Consider the following 19,190-nt stretch of genomic DNA (forward strand, 5'->3'; position numbering starts at 1 on the left):
AAAGGCATAAAAAGGAATAATTGGTTGAAAATAAATAAAAATATAAAAATCTGTTTAAACAAATTCCATCTTTTTCTTTTGCTGTTTTATATATGACTTTTCCCTATTTCTAATCAATGGATGAGAAATATATTAAAAAAACAAACAAACAAAAAAAGACTCATTCCATCCAGAGTCTATCATTGTCAATACTTGGTGTATATATATATCTTAATATCTATCTGAATATATATTTTATATTGAGAACTTACTGTTTTTTAAAAATATATATATTTATTTCAGAGAGGAAGGAAGAGGGAGAAAGAGAGATAGAAACATTAATGACAGAGAATCATTGATCAGCTGCCTCCTGCACGCCCCACACTGGAGATGGAGCCCTCAACCCGAGCCTGTGCCCTTGACTGGAATTGAACCCAGGACTCTTCAGTCCGCAGGCCAATGCTCTATCCACTGAGCTGAACCAGCTAGGGCAGAACTTACTGGTTTTTTTTTTTTTTTGTTTGTTTTTTTACCTTGCTTTTATCACTTAATAATATATTGTGAACATCTTTCCATGTCAATAAATTAGCTTAAAAATAAAACACTTTATTTCAGAATAGTTTTAGACTTACAGAAAAATTGTGAAGGTAGTAGCATATATTGTTTCCATGCACCCCACCTCTAGTTTTCTTTATTAGTGGCATCTTATAATTTATTTCTTTTTTAAAATATATTTTTATTGATTTCAGGAGGAAGAGAGAGGGAGAGACATCAATGATGAGAGAGAATCATTGATCAGCTGCCTCCTGCACCCTCCCCACTGGGATTGAGCCCACAACCCGGGCCTGTGCCCTGACCGGGAATCAAACTGTTACCTCCTGGTTCATAGGTCGATGCTCAACCACCGATCCACACTGGCTACAGTGATATCTTAAAAACTGAAATCTGATCTTGTCACTCAGAATGAGTCCCTGAATTCTCAAGCCACCCCAACATCCTTCATGATCTGTACTGGGTGGAGGTGGGAGCAAACCCGTCATCCTGTTACTAGGTTTACCTCAAGATGAAAGGATTTTTAAAATTCCACCTCCAGAAGGGAACAAGGGCAGAAACTCTTCCCATCTTTCTCTCTAACCCTTCACTCATTTCTTGTTTTTTAAAATTTTACTTTTCAAGTACATTCAACATTGCTTTGTATTAGTTTCAGGCATAGCACTCGCTTCTTATGGCGGGAGGAGTGAACTTTCCTGATATAATAGAAAGCATTTTTGTGCATGTGTGGTGTAAGCCCTCTTTGGCTTTCTTTCTCAGCTGGCCTGCCTTTCATCCTTCAGGTAGTGAGCTTCGGGACAGGCCCAATTGGAGTGACCTGTCATTTGTATAGATTCTCTGCTGTTAACTTGGGGGTAGTGGTAACTGTGGAGAGTAGGAAGCTCTTTTCGACCTTGGATTCAAGCCATATCCTCCAATTCAGCTTGACTAGTAATAAAGCTGATTGTTTGCTCCCTAACTTCAGTGTATTTTCCTAGTTGGTAGAGAACCCAAAGGGAGAGATGTGTGGTTAAGGAGACCTCTTCAAACTCCAGCAATTTCAGATACTGCATGTCTCCTTCCTCTCTTGTCACTTTCCCACTGCCCAGCATACTCGATTACAATGAGCATCCTGCAGTTCTTGGAGTGAGCCACACTCTTGCTGACCTCAGGACCTTTGCACATTCTATTCCCTTTCTTATTTCTTCCTCTGGATAACTTCTTGTTATGCAGACTTCAGTTAAGGTATCTCCTCCTCCTTGGAGCCTTCTCAGGTTAGATTTGGGACTTCTCCGTTTACTGCTAACCATCCTATCTTGCTGCTATTGTTTGTACACGTCTCATATAAAATTGTAATTGCCTGTTAATTGTTCCATCTCCCCCATTATGTTGGTTTTATTCTCCTTTGCACTAAGTTCCTGGCACACAGCTTGACATGGTATTTTCTGAATGAATGTATTAAACTTGAGCTTCTCCAAGGGTACACCATGGCACACTGGAGGGCCATGGATTGGAAGTATCTGTAAGCGTGTGATCCTCTTTGCCCTTGGCTTCTGCATTGTGGGGTCTTGGAATGGACAGAGCTCCCAGGCTCATTGCATCTGGCCATAAATAGCCTTGCCTGGGGCTACTCAGTGGGAAGCCCCAAAAAAGCGTGGGGTTGGTGATGCACCCTGAGGTTCCTGCAGCTGGTGAGAAAAATGAGTGATAGACACTGTTTGGCCTCACTAGGTTAGGGCAGCCTAGAGGTGCTCTGTAACCTTCATGTCTGCTCTTGCAGCCAGCTCCCAAGAGTCCTGCTGCCCACTGTGGACGAGGGGCTCATGGAGCTGTGGAGGAGTTGGGGTTCATGTGACAAGGAGCACAGTGCCCAGCCCAAGGTGTGGCCCTCAAGGGTTGGAGGGTGCGGAGTCCTGGGGATCTCTTAAGCTCTCCATGGTGGTCCTGAATCTTCGTCTTCATATATGGTGTATCCAATACTTCTGCCCATTACCTGCTAAGGTGCACTATTGTGGTATATAATCTGGCTGCATGGTGGCTGTATGCACAATCTGCACAGTAGAGCTCCAGTAATACTGTATCGAAATACCTGACATGAAAAAGTGTGGTTGAATGTAGGCATGGTTGTCAAGTAATAAGGAAACCTTTGGAGCAGCAGCCAATGGTTCACGGACCACTGGTGGTGGTCCGTGAGGTCCGAAAGGTTGGCGACCACTGGATATAGTCAGTAATCTATAATAATAAAAGCATAATATACAAATCGACCGAATGGCTATCTGGACGTCCTTTTGGACGACCTTTCAGACGACCTTCCAGATGAAGCCGGGGCTGCAGCCACAGGATTGGGGCAACCACCGTGGCTGCGAGGGAGGGATCGAGGCAGCCGTCGCAGCTGCGAAGGCCTACTCTTGCGTAAATTTCGTGCATTGGGCCTCTAGTATTGTAATAACTGTGTATGGTGCCATACAGGTACTAGATTTGTTAGAGTGGTCACTTTGTAAGGGATATAAATGTCTAATCACTATGTTGTGCACTTGAAACTAATATAATATTGTATGTCAACTGCAATCAATCAATCAATAAAAAAAGGCACACAGGGATAAGATGGCCATTTATAAATCAAGAAGAGAGGCCGTCATAGCCCTCAGAAGGAACCAGACCTGTGGACACTTGGATCTCGGAATTTTAGCCTCCAGAGCTGTGAGGAAATAGATTGCTGTTGTTTAAGCCAAAAAAAAAAAAAAAAAAAAAAAAAAAAAAAAAAAGAAAAAAGAAAAAAGAGAAAAAATATTATTGAAAATGAAATCCTTTTATAAAATTACAAGAATTTTCAATGAAAGAAAAGTTAGTAAATGTAAATATATATTTATACATAATTTCAATGATTGAATAATTTTGAATGACTGAAAAGGTTTTTCATTTTTTATCATCCACTTCTACGAGTAGTTTTCTTGGATGGTGACCATCAGTTATTTTAAGAAATCAGTACTGCCCTAACCGGTTTGGCTCAGTGGATAGAGCGTCGGCCTGTGGACTCAAGGGTCACAGGTTTGATTCCGGTCAAGGGCATGTACCTTGGTTGCGGGCACATACCCAGTAGGGAGTGTACAGAAAGCAGCTGATCAGTGTTTCTCTCTCATCGATGTTTCTAACTCTCTATCCCTCTCCCTTCCTCTCTGTAAAAAATCAATAAAATATATTAAAAAAAAAAAGAAATCAGTACTTACAGATCTTGACCAGGAGGTGTTTAGCCACTTTTCAAGCACAAATCTAATATAATAATTATATTCACAGAAGCTCAAGTTTCTAATATCTATTAAATTTTATTTGGAAGTTTTTGTGAAACCAGTATTTATTACTATATACTTTTAAATGAAATATTACTGCATATTTTATTTTTGTTGTAATTATATGGTAAAAGGGTGCAATAAAAATTTTAATATGTATAATTTTATTTGTAATATTACAAAATTAAAGAAACCCCCAAAATGCCATATTCTAAAAATCCCCAAATTTACTATTGATACTAATTCCTAGGAGTTTGCTGTGCTACCATACACAAATCAAGAAATTAAAGAAACCATTAAATATATGAAACATTTAGTACTAGAAGCCTTAAAATTTAACTGTTTGTAGTAGCCCTTCAAAAAGCTACAAGTTAGCCCAGCCGGCGTGGCTCAGTGGTTGAATGTCAACCTATGAACCAGGAGGTCATGGTTCCATTCTCGGTCAAGGGCACATGCCTGGGTTGTGGGCTCGATCCCCAGTGTGTGGCATGCAGGAGGCAGCTAATCAATGATTCTCTCTCATCATTAATGTTTCTATCTCTCTCTTCCTATTCCTTCCTCCCTTAAATCAATAATAAAAATGATATTAAAAAGCTACAACTTGCATGTCTTTTTACAACTTGCATTTTTAAAGCAGTATTTTCTCCACTATAACTCTTATCAGCTATACAAAAATCTGTGTAGTTTTAATACTGAAGCTAATATTGAGCTGCATTTGAATTTACATCCTTAGCAGAATAATTGCCTGAGCACACACATATACTCCACACACATCATTACAGGATAGCCATTTATTCTTCATCTCCATCTTCCTCCTCCTCCTTCTCATCTTCTGGATCTTTCTTTTTTGAGCCTGTTGGCCTGCCAGGAGTCTTTTTGTTGTTGTTAATCCTCACCTGAGGATATTTTTCCATTGAGTTTTTAAAAAATATTTTTATTGATTTTAGAGAGGAAGGGGGGAGAGAGAGAGAGAGAGAGAGAGAGAGAGAGAGAGAGAGAGAAAGAAACATCAATGATGAGAGAGAATCATTGATTAGCTGCCTCCTGTTCGCCCCCTACTGGGGATCGAGCCCAGGACCCAGGCATGTGCCCTTGACTGGAATTGAACATAGGGACCCTTCAGTCCACAGGCCGATGCTCTATCCACTGAGCCAAACCAGCTAGGGCCAGGACTCTTTTTTCCCTCCCCTCACTTTTGCCCATGGCACAGTATGTGGCAATATCCTTTTCATATTTCTCCTTTAGCTTAGCTGCTTTCTGTTCATGTGGCTGCTTAGCTTTGGCTGCCTGTTCAGACCACATTTCACCCAGTTTTTTTGGCGGTATCCCCCATGGACGATGTTCAGAGCAAAACATAAAAAAACTACAACAGATGGAGGCCTTTTAGGAGCATTGGGGTATTTTTCTTTCCTTTCTTATACCTTTGGGGGGGAACATAATTTTTTAAAAAAATATATTTTTATTGATTTAGATAGAAAGATCAATGATGACAGAGAATCATTGATCGGCTGCCTCCTGCACACCACCTACTGGGGATCAAGCCGGCATCCCCGGCATGTCCCCTTGACTGGAATCGAACCTGGGACCCTTCAGTCCACAGGCTGATGCTCTATCCACTGAGCCAAACCAGCTAGGGCAGGAACATACTTTAAAAAGTCTCCATCATAGTGAATTTCTCACTTTTGCCATATCTTCAAGCTTTGACTTTTCCTTTGCAGACACAGTCTTCCATCTCTCTGAACATTTCTTGGAGAATTCAGCAAAATTGACAAAACAGTCTGGATGTTCTTATGCTCTTCCCCGCAGGTTTGCATGAAGAAGGCATAAGAGGACATCTTGCCCCTTCAGCTTGTTGGCCTCCTTTACCCATGGCGACAGTCTACCTCGTGGTGGCTCTTCCTTAGTCCCACTGTGCAGCCAGATCCGACAGGGACACTTCCTTCGCCTGGTTCCGCCCCTCCTGCCTCCCATCAAGCTCTACCACATGCTTTCAGTTGACCCTGGTGTGCCATTCAAGTATTAGCACTTCCTACATGTGCCACCGTGTGAGGAAGGTTGGAAGTACTGCACTGAGCCTCTGCTTCCAGGTAGCCTTCCTGGAACACCGCCAAACTGTTATCAATGATTTGCCTTCCAATGCGTGTTTACACATCTTTATAATTGCTCTCATTCTATGTTTCTGCTGGTTTGTTTTTTGTCCACTCCATTCTCCCCACAACCCCCTCCCCCATTAGATTAGGAGTCCCATGAGGGCAAGGATTGGTTTTCCTGATATCAGTAATGCTGTATAGCTTTGGGCTCCTTGACTCTGTGTCTGCCTGAGGATGTTTTCTGCCCCCAAGTTCCCTAGAGCTGGTCTCTCTAAGCAGGTTCTAGGCCAAGCATGTCAAACCCAAAGGCTAACACGGGCCAAATAAACAAGGTTTAAGTTTCTGTGGGCCGCAAAAACACACACAAAAGCTTCAATTTTCATAGAAACGTAGGTTTATTTCGATAGAGACATGCTGAATACAAAGGACTGAAATAAATGAGTACTCTTTAACATAAAATAATAGAACATTTTAATAAAAAATAGTATTTTTTCTTGAACATTAACTTACTAGATACTGAATAACTGCACAAATTAATAAGCATAACGCAAATAGACCTACTTTCTTGTTCTCCGAAAGTGAAATATTTCCTGTTGCGCACACCAATCAAGTCAGTCCAGACTAACGACATGGCAATCGGCTGCAGCTGCGAAAATATCCGCTGCTGGTATTAGTGGAGAGAAATGGTGCGCCTGCGGGTGAGGCGCGTAAGGGAAATGAATGGAACACGGTTATAGTAATGAGTCATTGGCGAACGTTGTAGTTCGTTATTAATGATGATGTGTAACAGGATATTGTAAAAATTAAGTTACAAAATTTTTATTAGAACATTTCTTACATACCATTATATTGGCTGGGCTGCAAAAATATTCATTGTGGGCCACATGGGGCCTGTAGGCCGCGAGTTTGACACGCTTGGTCTACCACATTATTTCTAGGGCAGCAGGGTTAACGTTTTCCCTCTCCTGCCTCTAGCTTCCAAACCGATTGTGTTAATCAGAATTCTTGGCAGAGACAGAAGCTGTCTGGATGATGAAGCAGAAAAACAATTATTAAAATGAAGTGTTGTTGGGAGAACAGTCACTGTTACCCAGGAATAACTCCCAAACATTAACTGGTCAGTTGAGGAAACCATGGGTGCTGCCACCAGGAATGGGTCAGAAAGTTTCTGCCACTTTTATGGCAGGAACTTGCTGTTACAGCCTTCGCTGCCGTCATCAGAGAGAGCACCTCTCCGTGCCTCTTGCAGACACTCGGTCAAAGTCAGTCAGTGGAACTGTGTCACATGCCTGGGGGGCTAAGGAAGTGTTCTCAGCCCCAGAGAGGAATTCCTCTTTCTAAAGCGAGGAATTCTAAAGAGATTGAAAGAGGGCCACACTGAGTGGTAAATGTCTGCTCCCTAGGTCCTATCCAGGATGACCCGGGGCTTTTCTCAGTCTGAGGGGCTGGCGAAGGAGTATGGGTTTAAGCTGATGCCACATGGTGGGAGGAGAATAGGGAAGCCAGGGACACCCTCTTGCCCAGTTGGATGTGTGATAGGCAGTTATGGATGTCAGAAATCAAGGGTGAGGAAAAGCAAGGAAGGATATTCATGTGGACTATTTCTAGGGGGAACAGCTCCCTTTCTTCTAAAAGGCATTGAGAGCGTAAGACTGTTGTGTGCTTCTGGGAGAAAACCAGATTAAAGGGCCAGGTAAACTCCCCAACGGGTTCCGGGGGGGGGGGGCACTTAGTTGGATGTCAAGTTCATAGCATCTGCTTTCAGGACTGACACAGACCTCTGACTGTGGGTGTAGCCAGGGCAATCACCTTGTTCAGGGATCTAGAATAATTTAGAAGATGCCAAATGTTCTTCCCCATAGGCAGCATTCCCTTTCATTCTTCTTTTTAAAAAATATATTTTTATTGATTTCAGAGAGAGAGAAACATCAATGATGAGAGAGAATCACTGATTGACTGCCCCCTGCAGGCCCCAGGATCAAGACTACAACCTGGGCATGTGCCCTGACTGGGAATTGAACCATGACCTCCTGGTTCATAGGTTGACACTCAACCACGGAGTTGTGCTGGCTGGGCCCCCTCCATTCTTTCTTATCCTATAGCTCTGATGGTGAGTCTGGGGTGTGGTTAGGAGGTAAGATACAGATTTACTTCTGTTTTAATTCCAGCGTTTTCTGCCAGGAAGCCTTATTTTTCTCAGGTGCTGCACGGTTTCTATTAGATTGTGGCTTCAGTCCAGCACCTGAAGGCAGTCAGTGAGTGAGCTGGCCCCCCCGAGTCCCTTCAGGGTGAGAAGACCTGCCTCTTCACCATGTGCCGCAGGGCCCCCGCCACCTCCTTGTTTCGAAGGGTGTAGATGATGGGGTTGAGCATGGGGGTGACGACTGTGTAGAAGAGGCTGAGGATGCGGTTTGTGATCGCCGAGGAGCCTGCCTGGGGCTGGATGTAGGTGATGCTGGTCGTTCCAAAGAAGAGGCAGACCACAAGCAGGTGGGAAGAGCAGGTAGAGAAGACCTTGCGGCGGCTCTGGGTGGAGGCCATTGCCAGGATGGCGCCCAGGATGCGGACGTAAGAGGTGACAATCAGAGAGAAGGGGACCATGATGAAGACCACAGTGGCTGTCATCACAGAGATCTCGCTTCTGTGCTTTCCAGCACTTGCCAGCCTCAGGACTGGCAGGATGTCACAGAGGAAATGCGGGATGATTGGGTGGCGGGGGAAAGGCAGAGTGAAGATGAGGGAGGAGTGGGTGGTGGCTGTGATGATGCCCATGAGCCAGGAGATGCTCACCATGGCCACGCAGGCCCGCCTGCTCATGAGGATGGAGTAGTGCAGGGGTCGGCAGATGGCGGCGTAGCGGTCATAGGCCATGGCTGTGAGCAGGCAGCACTCTGAGATGCCCAGGACAATGAAGATGTACATCTGGGCTGCACAGCCCTGGAAGGAGATGGCCTGGGGATGCGGGGAGGCCAGGTCCGCCAGGGTCCTGGGCACAATGTCGGTGGTGTAGAGGAGCTCCACTACCGAGAGGTGGCGCAGGAAGAAGTACATGGGCAAGTGCAGGGAAGGGCTGGCCCGGGTGAGGAGGATGATCATGGAGTTACCCAGCAAAGTGACCAGGTAAAACAGAAGCACCACCCAGAACAGGGGGCCCTGCAGGGCCCTGAGGTCGGAGAATCCTAAAAGGATGAATTCAGGCAGAGTCTGATTTTCCTTAGTCATCACTTCAGGCTAGAACCTATGGCACAGCCAAGAAAGAGAAGTTTACATGGAATCAGCATTTCTGTGGCTTAGTAAGGCACTTTTCATACAGTCCCTTTCAAATTGACCGAGACAGTTAGGGTCTCCGCTTTATGGATGAGGCCATGGGTTTCTGAGGGGTTAAATAATTTGTCCCAGGTAATACCAAGGGAGTGGTAGGCCTGAGACTTGAATCTAGGTTTCTTGACTCCAAATTCCATACATTTCCCTTGTCCTCTAAGCTCTGGGTCCTGGGTGCAGGGCCTGACTCCCAAGTGTAGAGACCCCAGACATATACTTTGGTTTTCCTCCAGAGTGGGGATGGAGCAGCTGCTTTGCCCCAGACTTCTTTGTACAGTCTGGCTCCAAACCCCAGCCTGAAACAAACTATGTGACACCCCCACTGTGGACTCAGTCAGGGGCTGTCACAGGCTGGTGTCTTATGATCACCATGGTGGGCCATGGACTTAGGATGTCAGGCAATAACGCAACTGTTGGGGATAATACTGCTCAATTGTATCATGCTTTGGAATGCTATAGAGCTCCTTTTCAAAGATTATTAGGCCGTGGCCCCTGCCCTGTGAGGGGAGTGTGGCAGGGACTGGCCATATTGTACTTTGCTCTCCTCTTATTGGTCCCTGTAATTATCACTCCAGCGGCTTTGTCTCAGTGGTACCCTCCGTTTTCCCAGCCCCTAGGCCAGTGATGGCGAACCTATGACACGCGTGTCAGAGGTGACACACGAACTCATTTTTTTGGTTGATTTTTCTTTGTTAAATGGCATTGAAATATATAAAATAAATATCAAAAACATGTCTTTGTTTTACTATGGTTGCAAATATCAAAACATTTGTATATGCGACACAGCACCAGAGTTAAGTTAGGGTTTTTCAAAATGCTGACACGCCGAGCTCAAAAGGTTCGCCATCACTGCCCTACGCATTCCCAGAGTGTGCCCCCTGCAGGGATGCATCTTATTAAAATCCCACTCATCTTTCAGGCTCAGCTCAAATTCCACCATCCCTATGGCACCTTCCCTTCTCCTCATGGTCAGAAATAATTACTTATGGCATTTCAGAATTAAAAGTGACTTTAAGGGTCATATATTTCAGTGTGACAATGCTCAGATTTCATCTACAACATCTTAGAAGGCTGATGTGCAGTGTCTGTTTGAACATCTGCAGCAAAACTCACCATCTACTGAGGTAGCCCCGTCTGCCTGTAGGAAAAGTCTTCATTCTACTAGTCTTTGCTAAATTCTTAGTATTTTATAGAACCTCTAAGCCCTATTTCACCAGACAGCCCTTCAAGTATTTGAAGAAAGCACCTTCATTTGGGCTCACATGAGATAGCACTTGTGTCTTGGTCCCAGAATTTTTTAGATAAAGGTCTCCACTGTATAGATCCTGCAGAACAAGTTGGGGAGGTGGTGGTGAGGGGAGGGGTCTAGGGTGAGCATCTGTTTTAATAGCTGCTATTTCCCAAGTGCCTGGCTAAAGGACTTAATAGTCATTAAAATCTTGAGTCATGCCCTAGCCGGATTTGCTTGGTGGTTAGAATGTCAGCCCATGGACCAAAGGATCACAGGCTTGATTCCTGGTCAAGGGCATGTACCGCAGTTGTAGGTTCGATCCCCAGGGGGCTTGCAGGAGGCAACCGGTTGATGTTTCTCTCCCTGCCCCGCCCCCCCCCCCCTTCACTTTCTCTAAAAATCAATGGGAAAAATATCCTCGGGTGAGGATTTACAAACAAACAAACAAACAAACAAACAAACAAAAACCCTCCAGTCTTCACAATCGCACTATGATATAGAAGCCTATATTTTCTCCATTTTACAGATGAGCAAGTGGAAGTCCAGACAATATTAGAAACTTACTTAAAATCACAAACCTAGTAACAGAACGTTTGGGCTCAGATCTAGGCCTGCCTAACTCCAGAGCCCCTGCTCTTAATCACTAAGTTATCTACTGTCTTATAGGCTGGTGTATTCACCGGAACAACTGGCATGGTGCCTTGCACATGCCAAGTGTTCAGCTAAATGCTTATGAGATGAATGAGTAAATCCCACTTATAAAGACGGAACCTGATTTGTCTAAAATAGGCAGCTAGTTTGCTAAAGACAAGGACACTGGGCCCAAGTCTTTTAGAAGTCTTGGTTCCCAAGATTTGAAGAGCTTTTATCACCCACATTCATCCCACATTTGAGATTAGCTCAGCAACCTTCATCTTAAGGCAGGATAGTTTCAAACTGTCTGCCTATTGCGCATAGACCTAACCTTCCTCCCATACTCACTTTGCCCTCTCACCATATATATTGTTTTGCCTTAAGTCATTTACTCTACAGTTAACACTTAGAGATTGCTGTGTGTTGGGCATTTTGCAGTATGTAACATCTCAACTGACTATATAACAATTCTAGGAATAGTTGTTATTTAGTCATTGCAGATAGGGAACAAGAGCTCTGAGAAATTAAATTACTTACCTAAGATCACACTATTAGTGAGTGGCGAACACAGAATTGTTACTTGGAGCCTGAGATTTCACCACACCTACTGTATGTCCAGTGAGGCCAACAACTTCACCCTACACTCTGGAAGACAAACTCCATCTATTCAGTTTGAACAGGAGTATCTGAGTCCATTGGTCTTCTTCACTCTTGTCAATAACCTTTGAGATGCTCACACCACTTAGCTTATGGGAGAAATATTGCTATTTTCAAAATAAAAAATGTTGTGTTTGCAATTAAAAATTTTAAGAAGTGATGCTTTCAATAATAAAGATACATAAAAAAGAAAAGTTAATCAATTTAGATAATTGAGCAACTTATCAAACTGCCTATTTGAATTATTTCATTTATGAATTAGGCAATTCATATTCTTTCCCCTGCCCTCCAGAAGAAATAATGAAAGTAAAGTCATTTATGATGCTGCTTATGTATGACAGCTATAAGATTCAAGTGACAAGCAATAAGGTCTCAAAAAATTAATACTGGTTAAAGAGAATGGGAATATTTTCACATTTCACTGAAAATAAATTGACTACTAGAAATCTAAGCAGGAACATAGAGGAAAAAATTACAGAACCTAAAGCCAGTTACTTACTATTTCTTATTACCTAAACAACAGCATAAAATTAAAAGAAAACTGCACCTGTACTTTAATTGCTAACCTCAGGTAATGAAGTGTTCAAAAAACAAAATGCAATAAAAAAGCTTCAAACTCCAAATAAAAAGTCTGCAAGGCTCAGATGAAAATGTGGACTGTTTCGGATTAGATTAATAAAAACAAAATTGGTTTTGTCCTTTATTGAATGGAATAAAAACTAAAACTCTATAACTATTAGACAGCTCCCCTTTACCCCTCCCCAGGGCTATTTTTAAAGCAGAACGGCCCCCCTTCGATAAATCTTAGTGAGACAGGCAGATGGGTAAATTGATTAGCTAGTGGGCATGAGGATGGATACCCTGTGGATAACTGATGGACGAGGATGAACAAAGGTGTGGCTGGCTGGCTTCATGACTGGTCAGCCCAGAGAGCCCTGGATGCAGGAGGTGAGGGAGGGTCTGGAATAGAAAGCAGTTCATGAAAGAAGGTTTGGCACCTTGGGGGCAAGGGAGCTGGAATTCTGGAGCCTGGTGGGGGATGTGAGGGATGGGGAGAAAGATGGCCTTCATTGAATCAAGGAGATCTGGGGGCGCACAGCCAGACAATTTGCCTTTGTTTTTTTCATATATATATATATATACATATATATATATATGTATATATATATATATATATATATATATATATTTTGTCTGAAGTGTTAGTGGGAGCTTTGGAGCTTTGCTTTGCATGGGGGGGGGGGGAGACAGAAAGAGAGAGAGAGAGAAGAGAAAATGGGGCATGCAGGTTGTTTCATCTGTGGTCTCTGAGATGTGGACCATTAACAGGAACCCGAGAAAGAATGTCCTAAGTTTTTATCAGACATTAACCATAGACAGTACGGAGGCTATGAATGCCCACCTGATTTACACACCACTTGTAAACCCACAAACCTGCTCACACTGCCTTACCCCTACCACTTCACCTCCCCACCCAATTAGGCACACTACGAACATGCATATTACATGATTGCCAAACTTCTTACATGGTATGGTCCACCCCAGAGCACACCAACCCACAGAACACATTCCAAGATTTGAACAGACTGAGTGTAGACACACTTGCCTTACTGTCTTATGTGCAATTCCATCTGGGAGAAATTGTCCAAGGCTCCCTGTCTCCTTCTCATCCCTCTTCTTGTCCAGCCAGGCTGGTGGCCTCTGACTCACACCTCTGCGAATGCACTAGTAGAGATGTGGGAACCCTCACCTGGCTCTTTTCTCTCATGACTAGGGACAGGTATTGGCCCCAAGCCCATAGAAAGGGTTTTAAGACTCTGAGTGGGCCCTGATCTGCCCTCTGGTCCCAGCAGGGTCCAGCCTTGTCAGGGAAAGGCCAAGGCTGCCCAGCGTTGTGTGGAGCACTTACCTGGGGGAGATGGAAATGGCCACCCAGCCTGGGCAGGGGCTGCTGGGCACAGGCGTGGGCTCTGCGGTTCCTTCTTCCTCTGTGGAAGTCTTGGCCTCTGAGGTGCCCACAATTATTCTCCGGCTGCTGTTGTGCCTCCACTCCCTGGGGACCTGGGGGGCCCTGACTTGTGGGTTTTCCCTGGGTAACTCTGAGCTGAGGTAATGTCATGGGCCGGGTGATTCTGCCCATGTCCCCACTGCCTGCTGTCTCCTTTCTCCTCCCCTTAATCTCATTTTTCTTGGTGAACCTGTGTCTTCTCCCTTTCCTCACACCTGGTTCCTTTTCCTGGCTAACTTTTGTCTTCTCACTCACTGTAGGGTCTCTTTGGTCACAAATGGCATGAGATTTGAGGGTCTCCCTCCCTTATGTTTAGAATTTCACCATGGGTAATTGGTTCCTCTGCATGAAACCGTGGCTCCCTGTCCAATGTAGATGCTTCTGGAAACTTCTAGATGTTATAACAGTGAAGTATAATTTAGTCACCTCGATCTCCATGCCTGGTTTGCCTTTTAGATGGAAAGTGTTCCAGTGAAGACATTGCCTGGCAGGGAGGGCAGGATTCCCTTCAATCGCCAGGTTCAGGTGACTGCATATGTACTTAGTGGGGTCCCTATACAGAGTTAAGCCTTCCGAATGTGTTTAGTCTGGAAGGGTGGTGAAGTCTGGGGGTAGAACAGAGGTGTGGCTTGCAGTAGCCTGCGCCTTTCCCTCAACACCTGGTGCCCTCTTGTTGCCATTTGCTGCCTCCACGTCTTACCTCCCATTTTCTTCATTTGTGCCTGCAACTCCATTGATTCTCTCTTATAAGATCACGAACATCCCCGAGCTGTCAAACTTAACACTGTCCGTTTTCATTCCTAATCTCTAAACTATCTTTGACAGATTTGATCCCCTCTCCTTTTTTTTTTTTAAATAATTAACTTTTCAGAGAGAGAGAAACGGAGAAGCGGGGGGGGGGGGGGGGGGGAGAGAAACACTGGTGTGATAGAGAAACATCAATGGGCTGCCTCCTGCACTCTCTCTACCAGGGATTGAGTTCACAACTCAGGCATGTGCCCAGACCAGGAATTGAACCAGCAACCTTTCGGTGCATGGGATGACACCCAACCAACTGAGCCACACTGGCCAGGGCACCTCTCCTTGAAACATTTTATTTTTTAACTTCTGTAACTCTCGAACATACACCTTTGGCTCTGGCCTCTCCTTGTTAATCCAAGTGAGTGTCTTCCCTTAGATGTCTAGAGGCATCTTAAACTTATCATGTCCCCAGTAGAACTCTTGCTCCTCTCCTAGGCTTCCTCATCACAGTAAGTGACTTCCTCATCACAGTAAGTTGCTACCCAGTTGCTCAGATCATTTTAGTTCATTTATTTTCTTACCACTCCACATTCAATTTCTGAGCAAATTCTGTCAGTTCTGCCTCAAATATTTAACCCCACCAAAACGACCTCTCATTATTGTTACTGCTAAAATCCTAATTCAGCAAATTGTCTCTCAGCTGGGCCATTCCCATTCTCTACAATCCTGTCTCCACCCAGCCAGGGTGATATTCTCCAAATGTGAGTCAGATGATGTAATTTCCCTCCTTTTAAATGCCTCCATAGCTAAATAGCTTCTTATTATAAGTAGAATAAAATGCAAAATTCTTCCCTTAATTTATACGACCCTCATGATTTGGCCCCTGTGTATTAAGCATGGCCTTTTATTCTGATGTTTTGACATCTGGGGCGGTAGTGACCCTGATTAGACTTACCTGCAAGCGTGTCTTTCATATGCACACCAACCAATCCAGAGTCCATATCCTCAGCTGCCACCTTTGTTAGCTTCTGACACTCTGATCCAATATTCCCCTGCCCTACACATCCCAGGCCAGGAATCAGACAGCTAGAGACAGCCCCTACACCCAGCGCCCATTGGAATGATTCAAACTAGCTAATCCTAAACCTGATTAGTCTGCTTACCCTGCTTTACCCATTCCATCCCATGAAAATCACAGCAAAGGCTTTGCCCACATTACCCCTCACTCCCTCTGCCTCCGCTCAGCCCTGGTGCTTTTCCGTGTGGATCTGCATGGTGTGGCAAGGCCCCCTCCTCTTGGGAACAGTGAGAAACAAGCCATCTTTTCCATGGCAATTGTCTCCTGCTCTGTTGTCCTCACCATGGTGGAATAATAATAAAATCTTCATTTTAAAAACACTCTGCTCTTGTCTTTCTTGTCCACAATGCTCCAGCCATACTCGCCTTCTGTTTCTTCCACAAACACAGTTCTTTTCTCCTGCTGTTTCCTCTGTCCAGAGGCTCTGACCCTAGATCTTCCCTTAGGTGCCTTCTCATTATTCAAATCTCCACTCAAATTCCACCTCTTTAGAAAGGTGTTCTCAAAGTGCCCTAAACCTAGTAGCACCACACTCTGACCACCTTATTCATATTCTTTATCGCATGCATCTCCATCAGAATTTAATGTTAGTTTTTTTGTTTGTGTAGTTAGTGCATGTCTCCTCTACTAGAAAGCACGCTTCATGCAGGTGAGGACTTGGCTGGGTTCATAGCTTCAGACTTAGAGGAGGAGCTGGGGAGAAGCTTAGCTGAGGCGCTTTGATGGGCATTACAGATTGCTCTTTCAGTTCCAGTCCAAGACTTCCTGTCCCCTGGGGTCTGGAGTTTAGAAAGCTAAAGACTGTACTTATTCCCAAAACTTATTTATAGCTCAGGTTCTACTTGTGACTTAGTTTCCACCAAGCTGAAGTCTCTGTGTGAGATACGGAAGGCAGAAGAAATGAACAGAGGCTGTGCTCATTTTTTTCTTCTTTTAAAAAAAATTTAAAAAATATTTTTATTGATTTCAAAGAGGAAGAGATGGAAACATCAATGATGAGAGAGAATCATTGATTGGCTGCCTCCTGCACGCCCCACTCTTGGGATGGAGCCTGTAACCTGGGCATGTGCCCTTGACCGGAATCAAATCCAGGACCCTTCAGTCCACAGGCTGATGTTCTATCTGCTGAGGGCTGTGCTTATTTTGCTTCTGTTGTTTCTCCTGACAGATATAGTTGTGTGTGTGTGTGTGTGTGTGTGTGTGTGTGTGTGTGTGTGTGTCAGTGGTAGCAGGCGTCTCAAGCACTGTGGGTATCAAGAGTCAGGCCCGGAGCATCCATTTTGGCTGGTGTGAATAGAGGTGCAGGTGATGTGGTTGTGGAGCCAGAAGCCGGGCACTGACTTCCTAATGCCCAACCTTGTGATCTTGGCAGTGGTACCAGATTCCTTGGAAGGTCTGATCTACAGTGTTGTTCTAAAACTTTTCTCAGAAGCTTAGCTGAGAATCTTCTCTTCCAGTCCTTCTATTAACATTGTATTGTAAGTACCTAATTTTCTGAATTAAACATTTCTGTTTAAATCCTGATAGATACACTGATACAGAATTTAGTATCAGAGATGGCTGCAAGGATGGGAATATAGGACTGATCATTTGATTTCACTGGGTTTAAGGACAGTGAGGAGCCAGGTTCCATCAGAGGATGGAAAAACTGGTCTGGTAGTCTTGGCTTTCAGTCATGAAATAGTGACATAAACGGTTATTTATTGTCCCCTGAAGTGCCACTGATTATGGCTTCATAGCATAGTATTCTGGACACAGGAGGCAGAAGACAGTGGGCTTGGGCCGACTGCTGTAGACAGCTCAAAGAAAGACATGGGCAGGTTCAGGATTTTAGGTTTCCAGCTACGCACCAAAAACTAGCTTGGCAGGATCCTAAAGCAAAATAGGGCTTCTACCTGATCCAGGCTGCAATGCAGCTCTGCCTTGCTTTTATGTCAAAGGGGATCTAAAGGTGTTACATCCAGGAGAATTATAGTAGAGGCCTCAAAGGATTTAGAGAAAATCCATGCCCTCTTCAGCAAATAACAGTTGTACTTTTGAGAAATGACTCTTTGTTTGTTATTTGGTCCCTGGTAGAAGATGAACATCTGACCATGGGACACCAGGTGACCATACAGCCTGAGCTGCTCTCATGACCTAGGTGTTTTCTGATGGATAAAGTTGTGTATCTCAGCAGCAATACTATTAATGAGAATACTGCCTTTTATTTATTTATTTATTATTTTTTTAAAAATTAAATCTTTATTGTTCAGATTATTACATTTGTTCCTCTTTTTTCCCCCCACAACTCCCCTCCACCCAGTTCCCACCCCACCCTCTGCCCTCACTCTCCACCCACTGTCCTCATTCATAGATGCGCGATTTTTGTCCAGTCTCTTCCCGCATCCCCCTCACCCCTTTCCCTCCAAGAATAGCCAGTCCACTCCCTTTCTATGTCCCTGATTCTATTATAATCACCAGTTCATTCTGTTCATCAGATTAATCACTTGATTTTCAGATTCACTTGTTGATAGATGTGTATTTGGTGTTCATAATTTGTATCTTTACCTTTTTCTTCTTCTTCCTCTTCTTAAAGGATACCTTTCAGCATTTCATATAATCCTGGTTTGGTGGTGATGAACTCCTTTAGCTTTTTCTTATCAGTGAAGCTCTTTATCTGACCTTCAATTCTGAATGATAGCTTTGCTGGATAAAGTAATCTTGGTTGTAGGTTCTTGCTATTCATCACTTTGAATATTTCTTGCCACTCCCTTCTGGCCTGCATAGTTTCTGTTGAGAAATCAGCCGACAGTCGTATGGGTACTCCCTTGTATGTAAATGACTTTCTTTCTCTTGCTGCTTTTAAGAGTCTCTCTTTGTCTTTTGCTCTTGGCATTTTAATTATGATGTGTCTTGGTGTGGTCCTCTTTGGATTCCTTTTGTTTGGGGTTCTCTGCGCTTCCTGGACTTGTAAGTCTATTTCTTTGACCAGGTAGGGTAAGTTTTCTGTCATTATTTCTTCAAATAGGTTTTCAATATCTTGATCTCTCTCTTCTTCTGGCACCCCTATAATTCGGATGTTGGTACGCTTGAAGCTGTCCCAGAGGCTCCTTACACTATCTTCGTATTTTTGGATTCTTTTTTCATTTTGCTTTTCCGGTTGGGTGTTTTTTGCTTCTTCGTATTTCAAATCTTTGACTTGATTCTTGCGATCCTCTGGTCTGCTGTTGGGAGTCTGTATAATATTCTGTACTGCAGTCAGTGTATGCTTAATTTCTAGTTGGTCCTTTATCACAACATCAAGGGTCTCACTAGATTTCTTGAGGATCTCACTACATTTATCGGTGTTCTAACCAGTCTTTTCGAGGGCCTTACTAAATTTATCGGTGGCTTCTAGACAGTTCTTGAAACACCTTAAAAGTGTGGTTTTGAACTCTATATCCAGCAGTTTGTTTTCCTCCATTTCTGTCATTTGTGTACTGTTTCTTTGTCTCCGCATTTTTTATGCTTTCTTGATGCACCCCCTTGTGGTCTTTGTGCACAGTCTTGTTGTAGTTAAGCCTTGATTGTTGTAGGTAACACTGGGGGGGGATTTGATCTCCAGGCCAATTGGCTGTGAGAATCAGCTGTGTCTGCAGTGGGAGAACTTCTGTGC

The 19,190-nt window shown here is 43.9% G+C and overlaps 1 protein-coding gene and 1 pseudogene across 1 annotated transcript; both read right to left on the bottom strand.

Annotated features, from left to right (window-relative positions):
- Positions 1-4,588: 4,588 nt before the first annotated feature.
- LOC118650644 lies at positions 4,589-6,518 on the bottom strand (annotated as a pseudogene).
- Positions 6,519-8,170: 1,652 nt separating this feature from the next.
- On the bottom strand, positions 8,171-9,109 carry LOC118650094 (olfactory receptor 10P1). Its single transcript, XM_036297928.1, has one exon. It carries the CDS (start codon positions 9,107-9,109, stop codon positions 8,171-8,173), a length of 939 nt encoding a protein of 312 aa, XP_036153821.1.
- Between the last annotated feature and the right edge of the window lie 10,081 nt (positions 9,110-19,190).

This window comes from Myotis myotis, unplaced genomic scaffold (genome assembly GCF_014108235.1).
Source record: "Myotis myotis isolate mMyoMyo1 unplaced genomic scaffold, mMyoMyo1.p scaffold_m19_p_3, whole genome shotgun sequence".
Lineage (NCBI taxonomy): Eukaryota > Metazoa > Chordata > Mammalia > Chiroptera > Vespertilionidae > Myotis > Myotis myotis.

What these genes read in the sequence shown, in the direction of transcription:
- LOC118650094 (XM_036297928.1), bottom strand. Translation starts at nt 9,109, where the DNA reads ATGACTAAGGAAAATCAGACTCTGCCTGAATTCATCCTTTTAGGATTC.